This window comes from Eucyclogobius newberryi, unplaced genomic scaffold (assembly GCF_026437365.1).
Source record: "Eucyclogobius newberryi isolate DKJ021-1_F unplaced genomic scaffold, fEucNew1.0.hap1 SCAF_9, whole genome shotgun sequence".
NCBI classification, from domain to species: Eukaryota; Metazoa; Chordata; class Actinopteri; order Gobiiformes; family Gobiidae; genus Eucyclogobius; species Eucyclogobius newberryi.
The window spans coordinates 11824223-11850753 of NW_027316532.1; the positions used below are offsets into that span (position 1 = coordinate 11824223).

The window sequence follows — 26531 nt, forward strand, 5'->3', positions numbered from 1 at the left end:
AATCTCTATATTATGTATAGTATATAATGTTGTATGTTCGTGTGTGTACATTTCTGTAATTATTTCTTTTATAAAAAAAATAGGACGTCAGTTCTACTTGAGTTCCGGTCACGTGAGCAGCGGACCGGATACAGCTGTGTGGCGGGAGGACAGCGCCAGATTCAACCAAACACCACAACAACACGACAAGTGACGCGGAGAAAGAACCATCAAGAAAGAACCATAAAGACAGATAAAGAACCATAAAGACCGGGGCTGGAGCGGGGAGCAGTTGACGTCAGGTGGCCCCTCGGTGTGGCCCCGCTGGTCTCACGCTAGTGTCCAGGCGCTGGACAGGGGCGGAACATGGAGCAGCTGTTCTGTAAATCTTTGTCCGTGTCCGTGCGGAGCCGGGACTGCGAGGACAGGCGAGGACTACGGGACAAACGGACATGACGTGTTCTTGTGCGACATTTGACTCGCGTCGCCTTTTGTCCTAACTCGTGTTTACCTCCTCTCTTCACTTTATACCTCCTCTCTTCACTTTATACCTCCTCTCTTCACTTTATACCTCCTCTCTTCACTATGTACCTCCTCTCTTCACTATGTACCTCCTCTCTTCACTATGTTCCTCCTCTCTTAACTGTATACCTCCTCTCTTCACTTTGGGGTGGGGGGTGCACATTTTCAGCCATGTTCTGTTTTCACCTCCACAGGAGCCGCTCCATCCGGGTCACTATAGGTCTGTCCTCCACAGTCCACAAAAGGGTGAGTCTCTTCATGACACTGTAGCTCCGCCTCCTGCCTCACAGACAACTCGTCACATTAGTCACTGAATAGAATCATATGTTTGAACATGTGACGTTCTAACGCCCCGAGGCGAGGCACGTTTATGTAGAGCAGAAATCACACAAAGTGCAACACACAAAGTACTTCACACAACACCTGCAGTGCGGGGGGCCCCAGGACACGTCCTCGCGCCCTTTCTCTTCACCCTCTACACCGCAGACCTCAGACACGACACGGACAGCTGTGTCCTGCAGACACTATATACCAAGACCAAGGAGATGGTGGTGGACTTCTACAGAGGCCACGCCCCCCTCACCAGGGACGGGACATTGAGAGAGTGACTCATACAAGGACCTAGTGTTCATCTGAACCACAAACTGGACTGGACTCATAACACAGACCGTACAGGAAGAGCCAGAGTGGGCTCTACCTCCTGAGGAGACTCAGGTCTTTAGGAGTGACAGGGCCACTCCTGAAGACCTTCTCTGACTCTGTGGTGACATCAGCTCCTGCTGGAGCAGCAGCATCACAGAGAGGGAGAGAAAGAAGCTGGACAAAGCTCCGTCCTGGGCTGTGCTCTGGACTCGGTGCAGGAGGTGGGGGACAGAAGGGTCCTGGCTAAATTCGCATCTATGCTGGACCATGGTCCCTGCGGGACACTCTGGAGAGACGCTTCTCTCCACTCTGGAGAGACGCTTCAGTGACTGATCCACCCTCGCTGTGTGAAGGAGACGTTTCACAGTCTTTCCTTCTGCTGCTGTCCAGCACCCTGTTACAAACACTGACATACCCATGTGCAATACTGACTTTAACTATGTGCAATACTGTAAGTGCAATTACTGTCATACTGCAATAATGTCACACTCATGTGCAATACTCAGACTCAATAATGTCATATTCATGTGCATAGAACTGCTGTAAATAAGAGTGTTTACCTTACCACTTTGATTAGTACTTTTTTGTCCTGTGTTAGCTTATTTTTAGCTTTTTATTTTTATTTCTATTTTATTTATTTTTATTTTTCTTCTCTCTATTCCCTATTAAGAATTTGAGAGGTTCTGTGCATAGGAGTTTTGTTTATAAGAGTTTTTTTCTATTAAGAGTTATCTGTTCCTTTCTTCTGTACCTACTTGTGTTGCAGCACCGAAATTTCCCCATGTGTAGACAAATAAAGGCTTATCTTACCCCTCTTGCACCATCTCTTCCTCAGACTCTCTGTGTGCGACTGACTGATGACAAAGATCCATACTTCCTGTTCACCCTGTCCATCTCAGAGGAGGACTTTCAAAGGTACGTGCAGTTGAGTGACTCTGCTGCCACAGTCCAATGGTGAGTGTGTCTCTGCTGCCACAGTCCAATGGTGAGTGTGTCTCTGCTGCCACAGTCCAATGGTGAGTGTGTCTCTGCTGCCACAGTCCAATAGTGAGTGTGTCTCTGCTGCCACAGTCCAATGGTGAGTGTGTCTCTGCTGCCACAGTCCAATGGTGAGTGTGTCTCTGCTGCCACAGTCCAATGGTGAGTGTGTCTCTGCTGCCACAGTCCAATGGTGTGTCTCTGCTGCCACAGTCCAATGGTGTGTCTCTGCTGCCACAGTCCAATGGTGTGTCTCTGCTGCCACAGTCCAATGGTGAGTGTGTCTCTGCTGCCACAGTCTAATGCTGAGTGTGTCTCTGCTGCCACAGTCCAATAGTGAGTGTGTCTCTGCTGCCACAGTCCAATGGTGAGTGTGTCTCTGCTGCCACAGTCTAATGGTGAGTGTGTCTCTACTGCCACAGTCTAATGGTGAGTGTGTCTCTACTGCCACAGTCTAATGGTGAGTGTGTCTCTGCTGCCACAGTCTAATGGTGAGTGTGTCTCTGCTGCCACAGTCTAATGGCGAGTGTGGTGAGTGTGTCTCTGCTGCCACAGTCCGTGGCGAGTGTGGTGAGTGTGTCTCTGCTGCCACAGTCCGATGGTGAGTGTGTCTCTGCTGCCACAGTCCGATGGTGAGTGTGTCTCTGCTGCCACAGTCCAATGGTGAGTGTGTCTCTGCTGCCACAGTCCAATGGTGAGTGTGTCTCTGCTGCCACAGTCCAATGGTGAGTGTGTCTCTGCTGCCACAATCTAATGGTGAGTGTGTCTCTGCTGCCACAATCTAATGGTGAGTGTGTCTCTGCTGCCACAGTCTAATGGTGAGTGTGTCTCTGCTGCCACAGTCTAATGGTGAGTGTGTCTCTGCTGCCACAGTCTAATGGTGAGTGTGTCTCTGCTGCCACAGTCTAATGGTGAGTGTGTCTCTGCTGCCACAGTCCAATGGTGAGTGTGTCTCTGCTGCCACAGTCCAATGGTGAGTGTGTCTCTGCTGCCACAGTCCAATGGTGAGTGTGTCTCTGCTGCCACAGTCCAATGGTGAGTGTGTCTCTGCTGCCACAGTCCAATGGTGAGTGTGTCTCTGCTGCCACAGTCTAATGGTGAGTGTGTCTCTGCTGCCACAGTCTAATGGTGAGTGTGTCTCTGCTGCCACAGTCTAATGGTGAGTGTGTCTCTGCTGCCACAGTCTAATGGTGAGTGTGTCTCTGCTGCCACAGTCTAATGGTGAGTGTGTCTCTGCTGCCACAGTCTAATGGTGAGTGTGTCTCTGCTGCCACAGTCCAATGGTGAGTGTGTCTCTGCTGCCACAGTCCAATGGTGAGTGTGTCTCTGCTGCCACAGTCCAATGGTGAGTGTGTCTCTGCTGCCACAGTCCAATGGTGAGTGTGTCTCTGCTGCCACAGTCCAATGGTGAGTGTGTCTCTGCTGCCACAGTCTAATGGTGAGTGTGTCTCTGCGTTTCAGTCTCAAAGTCCAGCAGGGTCTTCTGGTGGACTTCGCCTCATTCCCTCAGAAGTTCATCGAGCTCCTGAATCTGTGCCACAGCGAGCAGGAGGCCAACAGCCCCAGGTGCATCTCTGGTCCCCAGTGCTCCCCCAGTAGACCCCCAGTGGACCCCACTGTTTCCTAGTTTAGATCATTTATTTGTTATTTGTCATTGAAAAAGGAGAAGCTGAAATTAAACTGCAGTGATTCATTCAAATGTGAAATCAAGTGGTAAACTCCACTCTCCAGATAAAAGACTGGTCACAGTTGTATCTTTGACCGTTTAAAAATAAAACCTACAAAAACATTTGAATTACTTGGAAGATCAAAAATTTTCAAAATGTGGTTATAACAGACGGGGCAAACATAAGGGGGTGTGGCCATATTGATCTCAAGGAGAAAAGCGTTTGAACAGACCACAGGAGGAGGCGTGACTTCAGAGGGCCACATGTGGTATGTGTGGGGTCCTCAGCCTTGACACAGGACACGGCCCGGGACCCTGAGCATCAGAGCACAAACCTCCTGGAGCAAAGTGATCCCATTGGCCACTGAACACCACATGACCTGGATTTACAGGATTGTGTCAAAAATGCTGCTCTGGTCCAGGAGAGAAAATTATAAAAAATGTATGAACACAATTCTTGAGGTATATGTAAGTGTTAAACATGTGAATGATGTATATATTGTATATTATATACATGATATTCCTCAATATTATACAGTGCTCATTTAACGATGGTGTGTCATTATAGTTCACTCTTCACAGATAAAACATAGGCCACTAAACCAGGCAGACAGAAAACCATCACTGTAAAACAAACTACAAAACCACTCGCTCGGTCACTGCAGGTCAGCAACACGATTTAAATCCTTGTGCGGTCCTGCCATATAGTAAATCATAACTGCGTTTCAATTGAACAATAAACATTAGGCAATACTAACTATGAAAAAGCACCAAGGACTGAGCCTGTGTTGTCCGGCTAACATCCAGCTAACACCCAGCTAACATCCGGCTAACACCCAGCTAACGTCCGGCTAATATCCAGCTAACACCCAGCTAATGCCCAGGCGTCCCACAGAAGCAGGCACCTCGCTGGCCAGAGCCTAACTCCCGCTCTAACCCCTGTTTGCTTGCGCGGCTGCTGCTGCGGCGACCCCTGCAGGGCTGCGGCGACCAGTTACAGAAGGAATTGCAGCTTTTGCGATTAATGTGAATGAGGCTATTCTGTGTGTGTGTGTGTGTGTGTGTGTGTTAGGTTCTTGCTGCAGCTGTGCTCTCAGGGCCCCGCTCCTGAGGGCCCAGCCAGTCTCAGTGTGGTGGAGACTAATGCCTTCAAACACCTGAACCACCTGAGCCTGCGCCTGACCCTCGGATCTGACAGAGAGGTCAAGGACTACCTGGCCTCCTGCCTGTCCCGCTTAAAGGTGAGTTATCCTGAGATGATGGACAGCTGAAGCTCGTGTTGACTGAGAACATGTTGATCTTTCAGGAGGAGAATGAAGCGCTGGAGGTGAGGCTGAAGAGGACGGAGGAGGACCTGTCCAGACAGCTGTCCTGCACCCAGCAGGTGGGTGTGGCCCGTACACGGCCTGTAGAGCTGCAGAAACTTGTATTTATTCATTGTTAAAAGGGACATTGCACATTCATTAATTCATGATACTTATGTACAGTGCATCTGGAAACTCTTCACTTGTTCCAAATTGTGCCTTATTCCAAAAAAGATGACATTATTTATTGGCACATTTTCAGTATTTCTGACTCTTCTTTGGCCCTGATTACAGCCTCCAGTCGTTTTCAGTTTAATGCCACAAGATCACACTCCTGTTTATGAACCTCCAAACCTCAAGCTTCAGTTCACACATGTTCAGATCTCCGGAGAGTGGCCTCCGGGCCCTTCGAGGACATTCAGAGAGTGGTCCTTCAGCCACTCCCAGAAGTCCTGTAGCCACTCCCAGAAATCCAGGCATGTGTTAACTGAATGTACCAGAGGTGGAAGCAGGTCAAGGAGGATCATGGGAAAAACCATGTACCTGAGCTCATGGCAAACATTGTATACTTCTGGATTCTTTTACATTGTCATTATGGGAGAAGTGAGTTTGTAGAATTTTGAGGCAAATAATGAGTTTAATCATTTTAAGAATAAGATTGTAAAATAACAAAATGTAGAAAAAGTGAAGCTTCCATATTCTTGCCAGAGGTTCATTTCCATCCTTGGGTCGTACATGATAAAGACGTGTCACAACAGTAGCCTTTGTTTTAACCATTATTAATATTATAATCCACTATAGCACCTCAACACTGAAGCAACTTCCTAGTTTATGAATTGTTAACGGACAATGGCAATAAAACTGATTCTGATTGTGTTCAAGACTCTGTGTGAAAAGAGCAAAGACTTGGAGAAGTTGCGTTTGGAATGGACCAATCAGACGAGCTCCCTGTCCAGTCGTTATTCAAACGAGCTGCAGTGTGAGCGGGAGAAGGCCCTGGAGGTAAGGCCAGCCCGGGCTGCTCATGCTCCATGTTTGTACTCTTGGCCTCACTCCTGCCTCCTCCTGCAGTTACAGGGGCGTCTGCAGGAGCAGGCGGAGCAGCTGAGGCAGGAGTTGGAGAGCAGTCACCGGAGCAGCGCTCAGCAGCTTCACTCGAGGGTCGCAGAGATGGAGACTTCCTGCCGCGAGCTCACCGAGAGAAAGTACAAGAACGAGTCCACCATCAGGGACCTCAGGATGAAGCTGATGGCGGCAGAGGAGGTGAGACCAGAAGCCCTGCTCTGTGGTGAATGTTCTGGACTACAACTGAAGCTTCTTCTTTATTAGATCACTGTTAAATTTCTGTTTAGTTGACTTTTATTCTAATCATACGTTGCAGAATTGAAGCATAAATGTGTCCTCTCAGTCTTCAGTGCTGTGGTCTCAGTTGGTGTGTTGTAGCGTGTATATAACGTTATAGCTTTGTGTGGCTCTGCAGGTGAGCCAGCGCTCCAAGGAGCAGGTGCGGTCACTCAGGGGGGAGAACGGTGCTCTGGACAATCGGTGCCATGAGCAGGAGCGGACGGTCCGCCAGCTGCAGATGAGAACGGCCGTGCTGGAGCAGGAGGTCAAGGACAAGGAGCTGCTGATGAGCCGCACCAAAGAAGTCCTGGAGGCTACACAGCAACAGAAGGTCAACACCTCCTCGTGCGCTGACCATCCTGTCAATGTGCTCTGTAAACCCTTCTGTCAGTGTGTCCACCTCAGGTCAGGCTTAGATGTTTATGAGTCGCCAAGAATTAAAATCATATCTTCAGGGCACAAGAGCCTGTACTTTGAAGCTGGATTAGTCTTTTCTTTTAAGAGGAATAATATTTAAGCACATGTAGCTAACCCTTTAAGCAGCTCTAGCAGCTTTAGTCATATATTACATTAAAAACACTCATCTGTATAGAATAGACACTAACAATGTAATGCACAAAGTCTTTATACTTTACTGCTTGGCTCAGACTAATGTGAAAGTTATTCATGACTTGAACATATTTGTCTGTTTTATTGATCTAATGTCGAATAATACATGATCTTTTCCGTGGTGTAACTTGAGTGGCAGCTACGTGCCGACTCCACGTTTCCTTTGGCTGACATTGAATATTTGAATCCCTGGTATATTTGGTGACTCTTAGGCCCTTCGTCCACTCCAGTCAGAAAATCTGAGGTTGTCAGTTGTGAATCTGCTTTGTAGTACTTGTAGTACTTTTGTCGTATTTAGAGACGCTCGTGTCTGGCTTTGTCTAGCAGTAGTTTAGTTTAGCAGTTTAGTAAGAGGAACTTATCCAGCCTCGGTGGTCGGGCCTCAGAGGTCGGGCCTCAGAGGTCGGGCCTCAGAGGTCGGGCCTCAGAGGTCGGGCCTCAGAGGTCGGGCCTCAGAGGTCGGGCCTCAGAGGACGGGCCTCAGGACCATCGTCTCACATGTGCTTATGGTTATTCTTTTAATTCATGACACTTCTGAACGAATGGGCGGGACAGTTTCAACCATAAACATGTGACTCATCATCTGTTGTCAGGTGTCCATAGAAGGAAATGTTGAAGGAAAGGATCTTCTGATCAAAAAACTAGAGGCAACAGTGAAATCTCTGTCAGAGGAGCTGCTGAAGGTACAGGATGTGAGCTCTGGAGCTTCTACACACCTCACATCATGTCTGTCCCCTTCAGGCCAATAACATCATCCAGAAGCTGCAAACTGAGGTCAAAGGTTTGGTGGCGAAGATCAAGATGAAGAACACAGTCACTGTGTCTCAGGAGAAGGTCCTCCATGAAACCAGTGAGAAACTGCAGAGTGCAGAGCAGGAGCTCCAGAGCAGCCAGCAGCAGCTCAGCACCAAGGACCAGCAGGTGTCAAATATCATTATTATGGAGACTATAGTCCTGTTAGGTTCATCAGGTCACTAGACCTTGCCAGTATTAAATATGTACTCTCAAGGAAGTCTGTGCACAGTGGTGGTCCTCAAGCTACATCCCTCATATCAAACTCATGTTTGTCAGATCTGTGCGCTGAAGGAGCAGCTGGAGTCCACAGTGCAGAAGCTGAACGAGAGCCGAGAGGTGCTGAAGACCAATGAGAACGGTACGTACCACGTGACTCTTGTGTTCTCTTAACACTTTTATTCAATTTTCCAACTGCTGTTGTCGTACTGGGCAATGCTGAATGAAATTAACCGTTCTGAGAGCAGCAGGGGCAGGTACTGGAGGCGGGAGGGGCAGGTACTGGAGGCGGGAGGGGCAGTTACTGGAGGCGGGAGGGGCAGTTGGGGGCAGGTACTGGAGGCGGGAGGGGCAGGTACTGGAGGCGGGAGGGGCAGGTACTGGAGGCGGGAGGGGCAGGTACTGGAGGCGGGAGGGGCAGGTACTGGAAGCGGGAGGGGCAGGTACTGGAGGCGGGAGGGGCAGGTACTGGAGGCGGGAGGGGCAGGTACTGGATGCGGGGCTCTAAGTGGGTTCTGTGTCAGGCTGACCTAAGCTCTGTTTGTGTTGCAGTGATTGGTTGGCTCAACAAGCAGCTGAACGAGAGGCAGCTCAGTGACCGGCAGGTGCGCAGAGGGGCCCCTCCAGAACCTGCGGCTGCCTCTGCTGCCTCTGCTGCCTCTGCTGCCTCTGCTGCCTCTGCTGCCTCTGCTGCCTCTGCTGCTAAGGTAACGTGACACTGATGCGCACACACACTGCTCCGTGTCACAATCAGGGTCAGTTTAGAACAGGACAGACCTGGAGGTCTTTATAATGTGGCTAGATTATTTGATTCCTTTCTGTGATCTCAGCTCTTAACTTAAAGGTTGAATGAACGATTTTTTTGGCCCAAATCTGAGTCTTATTTCCTTGTGGCGTGGACTGCCGATTAGTCCTGCCACGTATCGATCATAAAACACACCTACCGCTCACCTGCAGAGCCTCGCTCACCTGCAGAGCCTCGTTCACCTGCAGAGCCTCGTTCACCTGCAGAGCCTCGTTCACCTGCAGAGCCTCGTTCACCTGCAGAGCCTCGTTCACCTGCAGAGCCTCGCTCACCTGCAGAGCCTCGCTCACCTGCAGAGCCTCGCTCACCTGCAGCTGCGTGCGGCTCGTCCCCACGTTTCCGCGTGTCTAAGCGCATTGATCTATCATAATATAGTTCCCTCAGTGTTCGGGACAAAATTAAGACGGAGAAAGACAGTTCGATCTCAGAAGAGACGGAAATCTACAGAGACGAGAGATGATGTGATCAGTCGCACTAATAAACAAACGCACGTGTTGTATCAGTCGCACGGGGGAGTGGCATGCGCACGGGGGAGTGGCATGCGCACTTCCACCTGAGTTCTCAAATCGCCGAAAAATCGTCCTTTGCGCCTTTAAGCCAATCCTTTTTGATAGAACAAAGATGTTCCAGAGGGACCCACTGCCATGCTCATAGTTTCAGAATGAATCCTATGCACGGCTTCTTTCTAGACCCCCTTGTATCCTGCTGGTAGAGTCTCATTTCCTCCTGTCGGGGGTGCTCTGAGCACTTCAGCTGACCTGCGAGGGACCACACAACTGTGAGTATCCCTGCAGAGGACAAATAATGACAACGTTAAACTCTCATTGACTACAACGTGTGTGAAGAGAAACTGTTTGAGACTTATGTGTGTCGGCACATTCACTTTGATTGTATTGTGAGTGTTTTGTGTCGATGTAATTATCAGAGACGTTGCGGGGCTGGACTCCAAGTACTTTGAGAGACTGGACAGTATCGCCATCTACGGCCTGGCAGCCACGCTCCCCAACAAAGGTAAAGCTCGCACACAAGAGTGAGGCTCTGTGTCCACATGGTGTGCTGTACACACTCAGAGCTGTGTCCACATGGTGTGCTGTACACACTCAGAGCTGTGTCCCCATGGTGTGCTGTACACACTCAGAGCTGTGTCCACATGGTGTGCTGTGTCCACATGGTGTGCTGTACCACTCAGAGCTGTGTCCACATGGTGTGCTGTGTCCACATGGTGTGCTGTACACACTCAGAGCTGTGTCCACATGGTGTGCTGTACAGACTCAGAGCTGTGTCCACATGGTGTGCTGTGTCCACATGGTGTGCTGTACACACTCAGAGCTGTGTCCACATGGTGTGCTGTACACACTCAGAGCTGTGTCCACATGGTGTGCTGTACTACTCAGAGCTGTGTCCACATGGTGTGCTGTGTCCACATGGTGTGCTGTACCACTCAGAGCTGTGTCCACATGGTGTGCTGTACCACTCAGAGCTGTGTCCACATGGTGTGCTGTACACACTCAGAGCTGTGTCCACATGGTGTGCTGTACACACTCAGAGCTGTGTCCACATGGTGTGCTGTACACACTCAGAGCTGTGTCCACATGGTGTGCTGTACACACTCAGAGCTGTGTCCACATGGTGTGCTGTACACACTCAGAGCTGTGTCCACATGGTGTGCTGTACACACTCAGAGCTGTGTCCACATGGTGCTGTACCACTCAGAGCTGTGTCCACATGGTGTGCTGTGTCCACATGGTGTGCTGTACCACTCAGAGCTGTGTCCACATGGTGTGCTGTGTCCACATGGTGTGCTGTACACACTCAGAGCTGTGTCCACATGGTGTGCTGTACAGACTCAGAGCTGTGTCCACATGGTGTGCTGTGTCCACATGGTGTGCTGTACACACTCAGAGCTGTGTCCACATGGTGTGCTGTACACACTCAGAGCTGTGTCCACATGGTGTGCTGTACTACTCAGAGCTGTGTCCACATGGTGTGCTGTGTCCACATGGTGTGCTGTACCACTCAGAGCTGTGTCCACATGGTGTGCTGTACACACTCGGAGCTGTGTCCACATGGTGTGCTGTACACACTCGGAGCTGTGTCCACATGGTGTGCTGTACACACTCGGAGCTGTGTCCACATGGTGTGCTGTACACACTCGGAGCTGTGTCCACATGGTGTGCTGTACACACTCAGAGCTGTGTCCACATGGTGCTGTACACAGACTAAGCTGTCCTCTCTTTCAGACGTCCCTCGGCCGGCCAAAGCCTCCTTACCCTCAGCGTACTTCTCTGCCTGAACATAACCAAGACCAGAACAGAGCTTCGGCCCCTCAAGGGCCCTCGTCTCTGTCATGGATTTACAGTATGTTTGATGTCTTTCATGTTCACCTGACTGATCTCACACTCATTTACATAAAGTCAATTTTTGTATAATGTTTTAACTCCACTGACTACATTAAACTAATGCTTACTTTATTTATTAAAATATGGAAGAATAAATACTTTGACACTCAGTATTTGTACTTTGTGAACTTTGGTGACTAGAACTATGCAGACATGACTTTCTACAGGTTCTGTCAGAGGTTCTGCATCACAGTTGGGATGTTTTGCATTCCTTTTTAAAATAGTGGAGCTTTTCTTCCCATAGAAATGCTACTGGTTCTTTATGTGATAAAAATACATGTTGAAAGTGTATTTCAAAGCACGCTAACGGACAAGAGTGAGTTGTAGCTTTTTAATATTGATATTTGCATAAGGAAACACTTCATTTGCAGTAATAAAGGTACTGTCAGTTGCAGTATTAAATATGGCTGTATATGAGATGCTCTGGAGCAGAGGGACAGGAGGAGGGGCGTGGCTGTTTCAGAGGGACATCCTGGATGACCAGGAGCCACACCACCAGGTATGTGCTGTTCATTCAGAAGAACCTCCAGAGCTTCATTTGTTGCAGACGTAATGACGATGGTAAACTGTAGGAGGCGACTCAAAGGTTTGTAAGAGGTATTGAGCTGGAAGCAGAAGGCTGTGCTCACATGCAGCAGCTAAACCTCTTGTTTACTGCAGGTTTAGTCCAACTCAAGCCAAGGCACATCATGTGATCAGAAAGGTTCGTGCAAATGTCCAATTAAAAGGAACGATGTTTAAATGGGAAAGAGTTCTGTCTCACAGCCATGCATCGAGATCAGAGCTCCGCCTGCACCATGCGCCACACACACACGAACACATGCAGACACACACACATGCGCCACACACACACGAACACATGCAGACACACACACATGCGCCCCACACACACACACATGCGCCACAGACACACACACGTGCGCCACAGACACACACACGTGCGCCACACACACACACACACACACACACACACAGTACTCGGTCAGTGTGCACACTATTGCCACCTGCACAGGACCAATGTACTGCTGCTGCCCTGACCCTACACAGCTTTTCACCTGTTAAACAACCTGCATTTAACGTGGTGGTCCCCGTGCAGAGAGGCCTGCCCGGGGCGGGCCGGGCTCACTGCCCGGGGCGGGCCGGGCTCACTGCCCGGGGCGGGCCGGGCTCACTGCCTGGGGCGGCTTTTTAAACGAGCACTTTTAATTCTAATGTTAAAACAATGTTTAAAGTGTCGTGTGCATTTTTTTGTGTGTGTGAATGTATTCATCACATTGTGCGGACCTGCCCCTCTTATGGAGACAAAAAACTATAATTTTTTAAATCAACATGGTTTTGAGTTCAGATATGGGTTTAGATTATAGTTAAGTTTAATTAAGTAAAAACCCAAACTTTATTTCTGCATCACCAACTGCTGTCATAAACTATATACTCGACACAATTTGTTTGTACTGTACAGAATGCATACATTAAACTGTCGCTGCGGGTGCTGCACCGCCTGGAGGCAAAACATGAACACAGAGTAGCTGCCACGTTTACCACTTATCGCCAATGACATAAGTGTTACAATAACACATTTAAATGCTTTTTTATTTCTAAAAAAATAATACAAACTTTTAAAAAGTGCTACAGGCTTTAATCTAAAATTGTTTACCTTACAATGCCATGCAGAATGCTAATGAGCAATGTTTGGCCTCCAGCTCTGCTCAGTGAGAGAAAAGAGCAGGGCACACTGACCGATCACTGCACACACACACACACACACACACACACACACACACACACTCACACTCACTCACTCACTCACTCACGGAGCTGAACTCTCATACAGGCCTGGACATGAGGACATACGTGCCACAGGAGCTGACCAAGCTTCAAAGCCCTTGAGAAGTTGTGACGTTGAGGAGCTGTTTCCAGTCCAACAAATGCAGTCTCCTCATGTGTGGAGCTTAGGGCCCGCAGTCCCCTCATGTGTGGAGCTCAGGGCCCGCAGTCTCCTCATGTGTGGAGCTTAGGGCCTGCAGTCCCCTCATGTGTGGAGCTCAGGGCCCGCAGTCTCCTCATGTGTGGAGCTTAGGGCCTGCAGTCTCCTCATGTGTGGAGCTCAGGGCCTGCAGTCTCCTCATGTGTGGAGCTCAGGGCCCGCAGTCCCCTCATGTGTGGAGCTCAGGGCCCGCAGTCTCCTCATGTGTGGAGCTTAGGGCCTGCAGTCCCCCTCATGTGTGGAGCTTAGGGCCTGCAGTCCCCTCATGTGTGGAGCTTAGGACCTGCAGTCTCCTCATGTGTGGAGCTTAGGGCCTGCAGTCTCCTCATGTGTGGAGCTCAGGGCCTGCAGTCTCCTCATGTGTGGAGCTCAGGGCCCGCAGTCCCCTCATGTGTGGAGCTCAGGGCCCGCAGTCTCCTCATGTGTGGAGCTTAGGGCCTGCAGTCCCCCTCATGTGTGGAGCTTAGGGCCTGCAGTCCCCTCATGTGTGGAGCTTAGGACCTGCAGTCTCCTCATGTGTGGAGCTTAGGGCCCGCAGTCTCCTCATGTGTGGAGCTTAGGGCCTGCAGTCCCCCTCATGTGTGGAGCTTAGGGCCTGCAGTCTCCTCATGTGTGGAGCTTAGGGCCCGCAGTCCCCTCATGTGTGGAGCTTAGGGCCCGCAGTCTCCTCATGTGTGGAGCTTAGGGCCCGCAGTCTCCTCATGTGTGGAGCTTAGGGCCCGCAGTCTCCTCATGTGTGGAGCTTAGGGCCCGCAGTCTCCTCATGTGTGGAGCTTAGGGCCCGCAGTCTCCTCATGTGTGGAGCTTAGGGCCCGCAGTCTCCTCATGTGTGGAGCTTAGGGCCTGCAGTCTCCTCATGTGTGGAGCTTAGGGCCCGCAGTCTCCTCATGTGTGGAGCTTGGGGCCCGCAGTCTCCTCATGTGTGAAGCTTAGGGCCCGCAGTCTCCTCATGTGTGGAGCTTAGGGCCTCCAGTCCAGACGGCTTCTGTTGTTGGTGTTTGGGTCTCCATTCAGAAGCTGTTACACTCCTCATTGTGGTAGCCGTCCTCCAGGAGCAGTTTTATGGAAAACAAAACATATTTGAACTGCGATTGTCACTAAAATAGAAAAGCTCCCTCTTCAGTTAAAGAGGAAGAAAAAGCAGAGCGTTGGCTTAATATGTTGCATTATAGACAATTCAAAAGTGCAAAGAAACATCGGCTAGAAACGTCCCATGGTTCATAAAAACAGACTTGCATATATGATAAGCAGCACCTGCAGAGGGGCAAAAGGGGCCACACGGGGGCCGTTGCATATAGTCTTCTCCTGTGAAGATGGACAGACTTCAGCCTCCTCAGTTCCCCAGATACCATGACTGAAAGACACAGTGACAGATGTTAGAACACAAAGCAGCTGGACAGAAAAGGTGATCTATGACCGCTTTGCCTGCCATTCACTAAAAACATCCCCGCAGGACTCCGGAGACGCATCCCCGCAGGGCTCCAAAGACGCATCCCTGCAGGGCTCCAGAGACGTATCCCCGCAGGACTCCGTAGATGCATCCCCGCAGGACTCCGTAGATGCATCCCCGCAGGGCTCCAAAGACACATCCCCGCAGGGCTCCAAAGACACATCCCCGCAGGATTTCAGAGACACATCCCCGCAGGGCTCCAAAGACGCATCCCCACAGGACTCCGGAGACACATCCCCGCAGGGCTCCGGAGACGCATCCCCGCAGGGCTCCAGAGACGCATCCCCGCAGGGCTCCAGAGACGCATCCCTGCAGGGCACAGTGGATTGGCCCCACAGAGCAGCCACGCATCAACTCAAGTCTCCAACTCATATGTGTGCATCCCCGTACATAAAGCATCAGCTGCACCTGTTCATCATGTGGACCAGCGTTCACCTGACACAATAAAGAGACGTGTGCGTGTCCTGACCTGAGCCTGGTAGGCGCTGCCCCTGTCTCGAGGACTGACCCCAGAAAACGGAGATGGAGCAGCAGGAGGAGTCCCAGGAGCAGAGTACGCTGAGGACACAGATACAGTCCTGAGTGAGAGCAGTCACACTATTGGAAAGTATAACATTTAACATTGCTTTTTAAAGGAAATGTTAATAATCAATTCACCTTTTGGCATCTGCCCAAAGGAACCAAAACCACCTTGGCAGCTCTGACAGAACTACTAAGGCCTATTTTATCAGAATGATTTTTGCTTATGGAAAATGTGCAGAGGAAAAGTGCTTTGTGCATTTTCTTGGAACTAGATTTAATATATATATATATATATATATAAATATAAATAAGAAATACTTTCTCCAAAAAACTAAATACACAAAACCACATACTGGGAGATGGAGGTGAGTTAGCTCCTCCCTCTGATGTAGAGGGGGGTGTGGCTTTGGACTCTGGGTGTGCTGGTCCTGGAACAGAAGAGGGAGGTGGACCCATGGACGGTGTGGGCACTGGTGGGACAAGCATCTGAGAGGAGATGTAATGACCGGGCACCTTTAAGTCACCGCTGCCGTTCAGCTGAAATACAAGTGGGAGGGGCAGAAACACCATGACCAGCACGGTCAGAATGCCACTGGGGCGCAGGCTGCCTGTCGTTAGCGTCATGTGACCACTAAACTCAAACATGGATCACAGGGAACAATTTAAACAAATGAAATACTGGTTTTAAAAGTATAGAATAGGGGAACAGTGGGAGAGCATTACTCACGGAGCTGGAGCTGTGGGCGGCCGGATCACACGCCAGAGACACCAGGTCCTTCAGAGGGTCCTGGGACAGGTGTGGAGGGTAGCGGATGGTGCCATGAGAGAAATAGGAGGATGGAGGGAAGTGGAGCGAGGCTGCAGGATGGGGGCTGCGGGACAGGCCTGTGGACCACAAGGGTCAAAACGTCAACACATTATTTTCAACCCTCAATCTTTTGTATTATTGGGTCTTTGTGGTGTATTTGAGCTTTGCCACAAAACAGAAGATAACAAATTGGAAGCTCTGGAGCGCGTTGTCATCTTGGCGCACATTGTACATTGATTTTGAAGCCAGTGGGCGAAATATCCCAGGAGGAGTTTTTGTTAAAGTTTGATTAGGGGCTAATAATAGACTCAGACTTTAACTTGAACTTCAATAACATCAGTAGCTTTTTACCATCTAAAAAACATTGCCAAAATCAAAAGTATAGTGTCTAAACCAGACTTGGAGAGACTTATCCATACGTTTGTCTCCAGTAGATTAGACTGTAACGGCCTCCTGCTGGTGCCAGAGTCAGGACTAAACATGGGCCGGCCTCCTGCTGGTGCCAGAGTCAGGACTAAACATGGACCGGCCTCCTGCTGGTGCCAAAGTCATTTTTTCCTGTTGTGTGAAGCACTTTGAATTGCCTTATGTATGAATTGAACTCTACAAATAAACTTGCCCACAAGCTAACAATGCTAAAGCTACAAAACTACGGCAGCACCAGAGGCCGGTCGCCGCTGTACAGCAGAGTCCCGTCGTCCATAACAACATTACAACAGGTGGTCCTTGTTTTGCGTGACGTGGCGTCATTGAGAGCTGAATTTAGAGCAGCGAACAACGTGCCCAGATTCCCATGACAATCTCTAAATAGCTAACAAGTGAAAAAACCACAACATTTCATGGTATAACTCCTCCCTTGGGGCAGGACTATAACTCCTCTTGGGGCAGTGAAAATAAATTCCGCGTTGCAGATCAAATGTCTCAATAGATACAGATGATTTACCTTTTAAACTTTTTGTAACAACGGTAGTTTTTGTAAATGTTATCTGTACTTCTTGATAGTATTCATTGTTTGTTATTGTTGCACCGTAACCATGTACAGAATGTCCTTTAACATCTAGGCTAGGGGACAACAACTGTCCCCTTTCAAAGAAACGCATCCAGTCTAACCTAAAAGACCATTCCTGGAACATGAGCGATTACATGGATTAAATTCCGCTCTAAAAATAATGAGGTTTGATTCCGGACACGGACAACTCGTGTATCACAGACGCTCTGAGGCACCAGAGGAACTGGGGTTAGTGCAGATCATCGTTCAAAGACACAAGAACAGAATGCAAAGCTGGTAGTAGGATTAAACTGACCACTGTGGACTGCGATGACCGGCCTGTGGTGCTGTGTGAAGCCCAGTCTGGGGGAGTGGTCATGGGGCGGAGGGCTGTCCAGCTCTGTCTTTTTCACTGTGGGAGACAGAGCTCCTGGAAACAAACAAGAGGAGCTCACAAAAAAACTGAAATGCACATGACGAGGAAGAGCACCAATGTCACTCAAACACTGTTATTATATTTAGGATATCTGACCATTTCTGTGTTATTGCTGCAAATAAGTATTTGAACACCAGAAGCCTTTGTTTACAATTACTGAGGTCAAAGGTTTCCTGTAGTTCTTGGCCAGGATTGGTCACTCGTCCACACAGATCTTCTCTAGATCTTTCAGGTTTCAAGGCTGTTGCTGAGCAACACAGAGTTTCAGCTCCTCCAAAGATTTTCTATTGGATTAAGGTCTGTGTGGGAGTGTGGCGGGAGGTGCGGGAGTGTGGCGGGAGGTGCGGAGGCTCAGAGTTCCAGACCTGTCTCCATGTCGTCCGCCCAGTTACGAGAGCTGCTGGCCGGAGACACGGGAGAAGGGTAGTACTCCTGTCCGGGACTGTCCGCCTCGTCCTCCACGGAGCCCGATTTGTGTCTCTTACTCCTGAAACAGCACACAACTGTTAATGGACACATCAAAGCTATTACTTAGATTCTTACCTATGCAGTGATTACATTATTGTTCATAACTCCAAGCATTTGCATCCTTTTGTGGTAATATTTTTTTTCTAATTTTATAGAATACGATGAATATACAGTAAAACAAAACAAAACCAGAGAGGGAACAACAGATGCAAATAAAAATCAGTAGACAACCAACAAAAAGATAGAAACTAAGGCGCATATAAACTAGAATAGTCCACAGTCCATCCAGTTTGTCCATTTTCAAATTGAGTCCGAATGTGATTTTTCTTTTTTGCGAATTTTTCTGAGGGCCTTTTTCGCAGCTGCCACGAGGAGGCTCCAGAGGTACTGTCCATGGTACTGTCCATGGCAGAGGAGGCTCCAGAGGTACTGTCCATAGTACTGTCCACGGCAGAGGAGGCTCCAGAGGTACTGTCCACGGCAGAGGAGGCTCCAGAGGTACTGTCCATGGTACTGTCCATGGCAGAGGAGGCTCCAGAGGTACTGTCCATAGTACTGTCCATGGCAGAGGAGGCTCCAGAGGTACTGTCCACGGCAGAGGATGCTGCAGAGGTACTGTCCATGGCAGAGGAGGCTCCAGAGGTACTGTCCATAGTACTGTCCATGGCAGAGGAGGCTCCAGAGGTACTGTCCATGGCAGAGGATGCTGCAGAGGTACTGTCCATGGCAGAGGAGGCTCCAGAGGTACTGTCCATAGTACTGTCCATGGCAGAGGAGGCTCCAGAGGTACTGTCCATGGCAGAGGAGGCTCCAGAGGCTTTTGAGCCTCAAGTACATAGTTCTGAAATCTAGTGGGATGGTGATCTCATAAATTGTCTGTAAAACTTGATTGATCTCAGTCCAATACTTTTGAGCAACAGGACAGTCCCAAAGTCCATGACAGTGGTTTATCTCCTGCTGCCACATTTTGTGCACATTGTATTTCCAAAACTGTTCAGCTCTTAATTTTATTTATACTGCTCTTCTGACATAACAGGCAGATTGAGGGTGTCTAGAAAGGAATTTATATCACCCGCTTTATCTCCTGGAAATTGAGAACTCCTGAACTGGATGTCAAAAACAAATCACACCACAACTTCATAAACCACCTCAGCAGTACCTGCAGCTCATCCATATTGTTTGAAATATTTTTCCTCCCCGATGCGCACTCCATCTCCTCCACCCACTTTCACCTCCTTTATGTCGGATTCAATTTAGTCAAATGGGGCATGCCCCGCTCTCATATCAGCTCTCAGTGAGGCCATGTCACGCTGCATTTCACACATCATCCTCTTTCTGACAAGGGCGAGCCCAAAGGTTCTATTCTGTCACCGGGCCTGTTAGCCACATTACCATAGATTGTTTAGCATCACCTGTCTTATGTTTTCCGTGTTTACTCATCTCTTGCGCCTCATTTCTTGGGTTGTGTGGGTGAATGTGATAAAATGTGAATATATGATTATATTTCTGTGATGTATTTTATCTGCATAATAGTAGTATATTATCTGCATCATTAGTCTAAGAGAAAAACAGGATGTGTGACAAACTGCATTTGTTCGTGAAGGTGTCGTAAAGATGGAGCAAAGAATGTTTATCCTAGGGAGGGGTGTAACACCCCAGGGGAGTTAGATAAACATTACCCAAGGCTTTATCTCTACGGAAAATACCAACTGTCGTAAAAGACAAGTGCCTTGATGTGAAGCTGACCAATGAGAAATGTGACCCGCCTATTCCATAATATCTAATAAAACCAACCTGCATGAGAAAAAATGGTGTGAGACGCAGGAGGGTCACCAGGCTGCTTAAAACAGCCTGGTGACCCCGCCCGGCGTTTTTCACATGCATGCCATACAAACGTCTGATATTTCTGTGTTGTTTCATATTCTAAGTTGAATTGTGTTCTCTGTGTGTTAAGGAATAGCATTGGTGTATGTCTCATTCCATGACAGTGAAACGGCAGCGGAGCATATGTGTGACTCTAGAATGACATCCTTTTGCTTTACTGCATTTCAGTTTTGTTTTGATGTAGTCGTGTAGAATATACTGTAGTTAAAACGATGTCACAAAGTGAACATGGCTCACCCACTTGAAGAGGTGCTGGTCAGAGAGCGCCTCATGCCCCCGGGCAGCTGCACTGACTGGCTCAGGTCATAGGCCAGATGACCATGAAGCTCACCTACAGAGAAACTGGGAGGTGTTCCTGAAACCACAGGTGCTGCCACAGACACACACTTGTCAAGAGAAACAGTGGATTTCATCAAAAGAGATAGAATCCTATGACTTACTTCTAGAAACTTGGACCAGCTCCGTGACACTGAACACCCCTGATGTAACAAAGTTATCCTGGAAGTCCGGGCTGTCTGTAGGCAGAGGGAATGTTCATTAGAAGGCGCAAAGCAGGATTCTCTCAATGAAGTGTCTATTTATTTATCTAACATTTATTTTACCAGCCAAAACATCAAATCAATTATTGTTTAGAATGTAGGCCTGGGAAACTGTGTTGTAAGTTGGTTCCACACCTGTGGAGGGCGCCAGCCTCTCATCCTGTTCAGGGCTCACTCTGGTGGGACTGCAGTGCTCTGCATCTACAAATGTACACAATACATGTAAATTTAACTATATTAAGTTAGCATATCTTTTTGTTGACATGACAAGTACAATCGTTACATAACCATTAACACTGCATGCCCCTCCTTTAACCGCCAACTTAACGTGGAGGAGGGGTTTGAGCATTGTCAGACCTGTTCTCAGTGCATGTGGGACTCTGGCCCTTTGTCACCGGCTCAGGGGTCTGAGGGTGTGGTCAGGGGTCAGAGGGTGTCCGGTTTGGGGACCACAGGATCTCATCTCTGCTGTTTGCAGACGTTGTCCTGATGGATCCATCAATCCCGGACCTGCAGCTGCACTGGGACGGCTGGTCCATAATCAGCCAATTATGTCAAACGGTATTCAACAATTGTTTTGTCTAAAAACAATGTGATTTGTTCAGAATTATGATGTAGTATACTTTGCTGTGTTTACGTCACGAAGCTACTCGGTTTATGCTGGAGACACACATGTACGTGGAAGTGCCACGCGCCATGTTTTCAGTGTTTACGTCTTAAAACTGCATCTACAGACGTCTGTGTACAAAAGGTACGTCCAAAACCATTCAGAGTGAGCTCCTTGACTGTTTGCTGCCTGTGAATCAGAGCTTTGAGTCAGATGTTTTACTTTAGATCATAAGATTAGATCAGGCTATCAGGTGTTTTGTAGTAACTTGACTCCTAATTTTTCACTACCTAAAACTTCATAACTTTGAGTGATCAATCACAGCAGACCGTCCCTCTGGACCTGACACTAGCATTAACCTATGTGGATGAGCCAATATCCTCCTCACCTGGGCTCAGCCACGCCCAGGAGCAGCTCACCTGGGCTCAGCCACGCCCAGGAGCAGCTGCTCCAGTAAAACACTGCTTCCTTTCTTTAGAATTATTCCGGGTAAAGTGACTTCTCCCTAAACAAGTGAAGCAAAGGGATGCACCTCGCTCCTGCACATAGAAGGCCAGGTAGAGGTCGAGCTCTTTGATGGAGACAGAGATGTGGCGTGGCTGGACACAGAGCACAGGGTTGGAGCAGTGAGCGCCCTTCACAAGGCGCTCTCCGTCTGTACTCTCCAGAGGGATGCCTTTAAACAGGATCACCATGACGAGGTCCAGACGCCACACCTGCAACACACCACATCTACTCACAGTCCTCTCCCCAACAGCCTCGTGTGTGGGACCAACAGCCTCGTGTGTGTGTGGGACCAACAGCCTCGTGTGTGGGACCAACAGCCTCGTGTGTGGGACCAACAGCCTCGTGTGTGGGACCAACAGCCTCGTGTGTGGGACCAACAGCCTCGTGTGTGGGACCAACAGCCTCGTGTGTGGGACCAACAGCCTCGTGTGTGGGACCAACAGCCTCGTGTGTGGGACCAACAGCCTCGTGTGTGGGACCAACAGCCTCGTGTGGGGGACCAACAGCCTCGTGTGGGGGACCAACAGCCTCGTGTGGGGGACCAACAGCCTCGTGTGGGGGACCAACAGCCTCGTGTGGGGGACCAACAGCCTCGTGTGGGGGACCAACAGCCTCGTGTGGGGGACCAACAGCCTCGTGTGGGGGACCAACAGCCTCGTGTGGGGGACCAACAGCCTCGTGTGGGGGACCAACAGCCTCGTGTGGGGGACCAACAGCCTCGTGTGGGGGACCAACAGCCTCGTGTGGGGGACCAACAGCCTCGTGTGTGGGACCAACGCCTCGTGGTGTCTGACCAACAGCCTCGTGGTGTCTGATCAACAGCCTCGTGGTGTCTGACCAACAGCCTCGTGGTGTCTGACCAACAGCCTCGTGGTGTCTGACCAACAGCCTCGTGTGTGGGACCAACAGCCTCGTGTGTGGGACCAACAGCCTCGTGTGTGGGACCAACAGCCTCGTGTGTGGGACCAACAACAGCCTCGTATGTGGGACCGGTGTAGGCCTGGAGTCATTGTTCCTCATGCTTTGAGTAGGGCAGAGGTTTGAGCAGACTGAGCGCTCTCCTGTATTTAAGCATGTCTTTTTCATTCTGCCACTGCCTTTATTAACCCCTGTATCATGCGCACAACTAGATCTGCGTGACAGCCTGCATGTGTATGAGCACTATAGTTTCTACAGTAAGAGAAAAAACATTGGTAGCTGTGTCTTTTTGGTAAGAGAAGAATGCTTTACCTTATCGGCCTGTCGAAGGCAGTCTATGCGCCGCATCTTGCCTTTCTGGTCTGGGTTTGATAGGACACAGCTGGCTGCTTTCTTCCCTGTGATGGACAGGACAAAGTCCTCTCTGCACTCTGGTCTGATGTCCTTCCGCAGCTTAGCCAAAAGTCGACTGGCCCACTTCTGTTTGACCTGCACAGCAGAAGATCCACTGCTCACTAAGAATGTGGTTCAGCTCAAAGTGGCTCAAAGAGTCTAGAACGTGTCTGATCTTTGCTCTGGGCTGAAACAGTGGTCAGAGTGTAACTTATTGCTCGTGGCAGTGAGGGAATGAACACGGTTTCTCTTCACGTTACACGTTATCAGTTCTTTTCCTCTGTATCTACCTGCATTGCAACAATGAAATTTCCCCATGTGTGGACAATAAAGGATTATCTTATCTTATCAACAACAATTAAACTATCTTCAGATGACCTAACAAATAGTTAGGCTTCTTTGTTCATATTCCTACATTTCTCGTATGCAAACTGAGCATCTCCCACCTCTGGCTTCTCTCCCAAGAGCTCCTCTTTGACGGCGTTCTCCTCCTCTTTGCTCATCCTCTTCTCGTGCTTCTTGAAGTACTTCCTCTTGCGGGCCTGGAGGTTGAACCATGTGTAGGCGAAGGCTCGGACCTGGGGCAGCAGCGCCTCGATGAATGGATGGAACTCATCCTGGACAGAGGTAAGACGGGGTTAGGCTCTTCTCACTATGGTGTGTCTTTAGAGTGGAGATCGTTCAATTGTCTTTTATTCACTAATGGGCCAATAGCAGGCAGTTCTGCAGAAATATTACGAAATATTGTTGATTGATGCTGTTTTAGTATGAAAGGGAAACTATATATACTACTGTTATGTATATATGAGAGTTATGTTGTAATCTTACAGGCCTAAAGGTGATGTGTGTGACCAGAGAGCACGTGTGTCCAAAATATGGACCAGGGGCAAAATGCAGCCCTCCAACTAGGGACGTCCCGGTCCAATCACGTGATACTGTCTCAAATTAAATACTGCAAAAACAGTTGCCATGGTTTTCACCAAACACTCCCATACTGACCTAGACATATTTGTTACAAGAGAACGACGGCAGATTGTTCCAGAATACACATTACTTGTCATTACAATAGATTTAAAACTGTCATTAAAAATCACACGTCAATAGAACTTGTAACAAAATAAAATGTAATCTCTCAATTTCAAACGCGTCCACCACCAAATGTCCACATGAGGCGCTAAAATGTCCACACGTTCAATAATTCTATCCCACATAACATACTGACCCATCTGGTCACTGACTAATGCCACGACGCTGAAACCAAAGCACACTCAACACTGCCCGATACACAAACAGTCTACTCATGGTCTGTCATCTCCAGCACTCAGAACCAGAGGAGCCACGGACAGAACCGGAGGAGCCACGGCAGAACCGGAGGGGCCACGGCAGAACCGGAGGAGCCACGGCAGAATCGGAGGGGCCACGGCAGAATCGGAGGGGCCACGGCAGAATCGGAGGGGCCACGGCAGAACCGGAGGAGCAGTGAGAGGGGACTGCTGTTTCTGTCTGCGCTGCCTCTGATTGGAACCCACAACTATCAGAAATGTAAATCATATCACACCTTCAAAATACAGTTAAAATGGCTCATTGCAAATCTGTGAACACTAACTACACCTGCTCCCTCTGCTGCCCCCTGCAGGCCACCTGAACAGGACCAGGGGAAACATGGCAAACAAAATAAAGACAATACAAAACATGTAAATCAAGGCGCCCCAAGTCCAAAGCAAATGTCCCATTTAGTCCAGAGTCCGTCAAATGTATTCATTTTCAAATTGAATTTTTTGCATTTTACGTACATCCATGATAATGTCGGTGCAGTACCCTTTCCTTCCCTTCCATCCATCATCTTCCACTTATCCGGGGCCGGGTCGCAGGGGCAGCAGTCTAAGCAGGGACTCCCAGACTTCCCCCTCCCCAGATACTTCCTCCAACTCCTCCAGGGGGATCTCGAGGTGTTCCCAGGCCAGCCGAGAGACATAGTCCCTCAAGCGTGTCCTATGTCTTCCCCGGGGCCTCTTCCCAGTGGGACATGCCCGAAACACCTCCCCAGGGAGGAGCACAGGAGGCTCCGGAACAGATGCCTGAGCCTCATGATCATGCCCCTGTCTACATTACTGTAGACTTGGAGTAAAGACGCAAAAACACGCTGTGGAGGTTCAATGCTGAATGACCCTTTGTTTAAGGAAAAAAGTCCAACAACATTAAGACTTATTATTACATTAAGACTGTTTGCTTTGTATTTGGAACCATTGGCCCAATTTATTAGACAATAAAAAACTATTCTCTGTGTTACAAATGATGGGACGGAACATAAAGTCGCCTGCTGCAGATGATGTTCTATTGCATTTGACCAAACCAGACATTTCCACACCTAATGTGAAGCATTTTCTTCAACAAATTGGTCCAGTCACTGGATACAAATTAAATGAACAAAAAACTTAAATTATCTCTTACTGGCGCCCTTCTCTGACCTGTGTGTGCTGCTCCATAGACCATCAACAATTATGGAGAAAAATGATACCCCTCTTTTAAAGATCATAAAATAAAAATCTCTTTCTCTATCTGTTCCAGACTATCCCGATTTCCATCCCCAACCGCCTGTTTGATGAGTGAAATAAAGCAATTAAAACGCAACAATTATCTAAAGAAAAAGGAGGCTGGGGTTTGAAAAATGATTTTTCAGATCAGAGCGTTGCTAGTGTGACCCAGAATATGATGCTATGGAAAAATATTGAGAGTAATGTTGTGCCGGGGATTCCTGTGCAGGTCTTACTGGCAGATGACAGACGCTTGAGTCATTTAGGGAGGTGGAAAACCCTTGGGTAAAATCTGTGCTTACAACATGGAAGGAGCTGATCAAGACATACAAACTAAACAAAGAGGTTTAAATTGGTTGGCTTATAAACAGCTACAGCTCAAACTCAAGGTTTAAAGTCTGGACAACAAAAGATATGAAGTTCTTTTACCAGATTGTAAAGGAGAATTGTCTGAAGCGCTTTGACCAGGTGAAAGAATCCTTTGACTTAGACAAACAGGACTTTTATAGGTATTTATAAATAAGGAGTTATTATAATCAAGAAATAAAAAGGAATGTTGACCACCTTAGCCTTTTGACTGAAATATTTGTTAAAGCTCATGAATCTGAACTTTGAAGGGCTTCCAGTCGTTCGGTGTTATTAGACTGAAATGAATAATGCACTGCAGACAGTTTTTGACATTAATATCCCACTTTATTTTAGAAGAATGTTTTTCAGCCTCAAAGCTCTTGCCATGGACACGATCAGCGGATACCTTTAGAGTATGATTTATGTGGCGGGAAAAAAGGCCATAAGATTGGCAACAATCAAGGACTGGACTGACATTGTGTGTTTATATCAGAGAGATGGAAAAAAGGACAAATTTGGCAAACCTTTGACTAAATGTGACACTTATTTTATTTAAATGTGCAGTGATTTTGTTTGTGTTTATGTCTAGTTGATGAATACTTGTGTTTTCATTGAATTTATTCTCTCTGGTCATTTTGTGATGTTTTTTTTGTGTTGCGTTATATCTTTTGTTAATAAAAATATTAAATGCATAAAGAATTTAAAAAAGCCCAAGCCAAAGGATTCTTCCAACATATCAATGCTTTTATCATCCAGATCTTGTGCTGTTTGGTACAGTTCAAGATTTAAACATCTTTGTTTCATGTGTCTTGATCAGCTCCTTCCATGTTGTAAGCACAGATTTGACCCAGGTATTCTTCACTTCCTCCATCAGACTCAAGCGTCT

At 48.4% G+C, this 26531-nt stretch overlaps 2 protein-coding genes across 2 annotated transcripts; one reads left to right on the forward strand and one right to left on the reverse strand.

Moving 5' to 3' along the window:
• Positions 1-230: 230 nt before the first annotated feature.
• sass6 (SAS-6 centriolar assembly protein) lies at positions 231-11369 on the forward strand. The gene is made up of 16 exons (XM_072438555.1): positions 231-407; positions 696-747; positions 1979-2058; positions 3583-3687; positions 4860-5028; positions 5094-5171; positions 5974-6093; positions 6163-6354; positions 6572-6766; positions 7638-7727; positions 7786-7965; positions 8116-8197; positions 8608-8762; positions 9550-9638; positions 9786-9871; positions 11101-11369. The coding sequence occupies exons 1-16, from the start codon at positions 346-348 to the stop codon at positions 11151-11153; spliced, it is 1788 nt and encodes a 595-aa protein (XP_072294656.1). The 5' UTR covers positions 231-345; the 3' UTR covers positions 11154-11369.
• A 207-nt stretch (positions 11370-11576) lies between these two features.
• On the reverse strand, positions 11577-23395 carry nfic (nuclear factor I/C). The gene is made up of 12 exons (XM_072438523.1): positions 23210-23395; positions 22683-22859; positions 21478-21661; positions 20474-20539; positions 20240-20314; positions 20037-20169; positions 17813-17934; positions 17328-17441; positions 15943-16100; positions 15569-15752; positions 15163-15251; positions 11577-14597 (listed from the first exon to the last, which is right to left on the reverse strand). Exons 1-12 carry the CDS (start codon positions 23264-23266, stop codon positions 14577-14579), a joined length of 1380 nt encoding a protein of 459 aa, XP_072294624.1. The 5' UTR covers positions 23267-23395; the 3' UTR covers positions 11577-14576.
• Positions 23396-26531: the final 3136 nt, after the last annotated feature.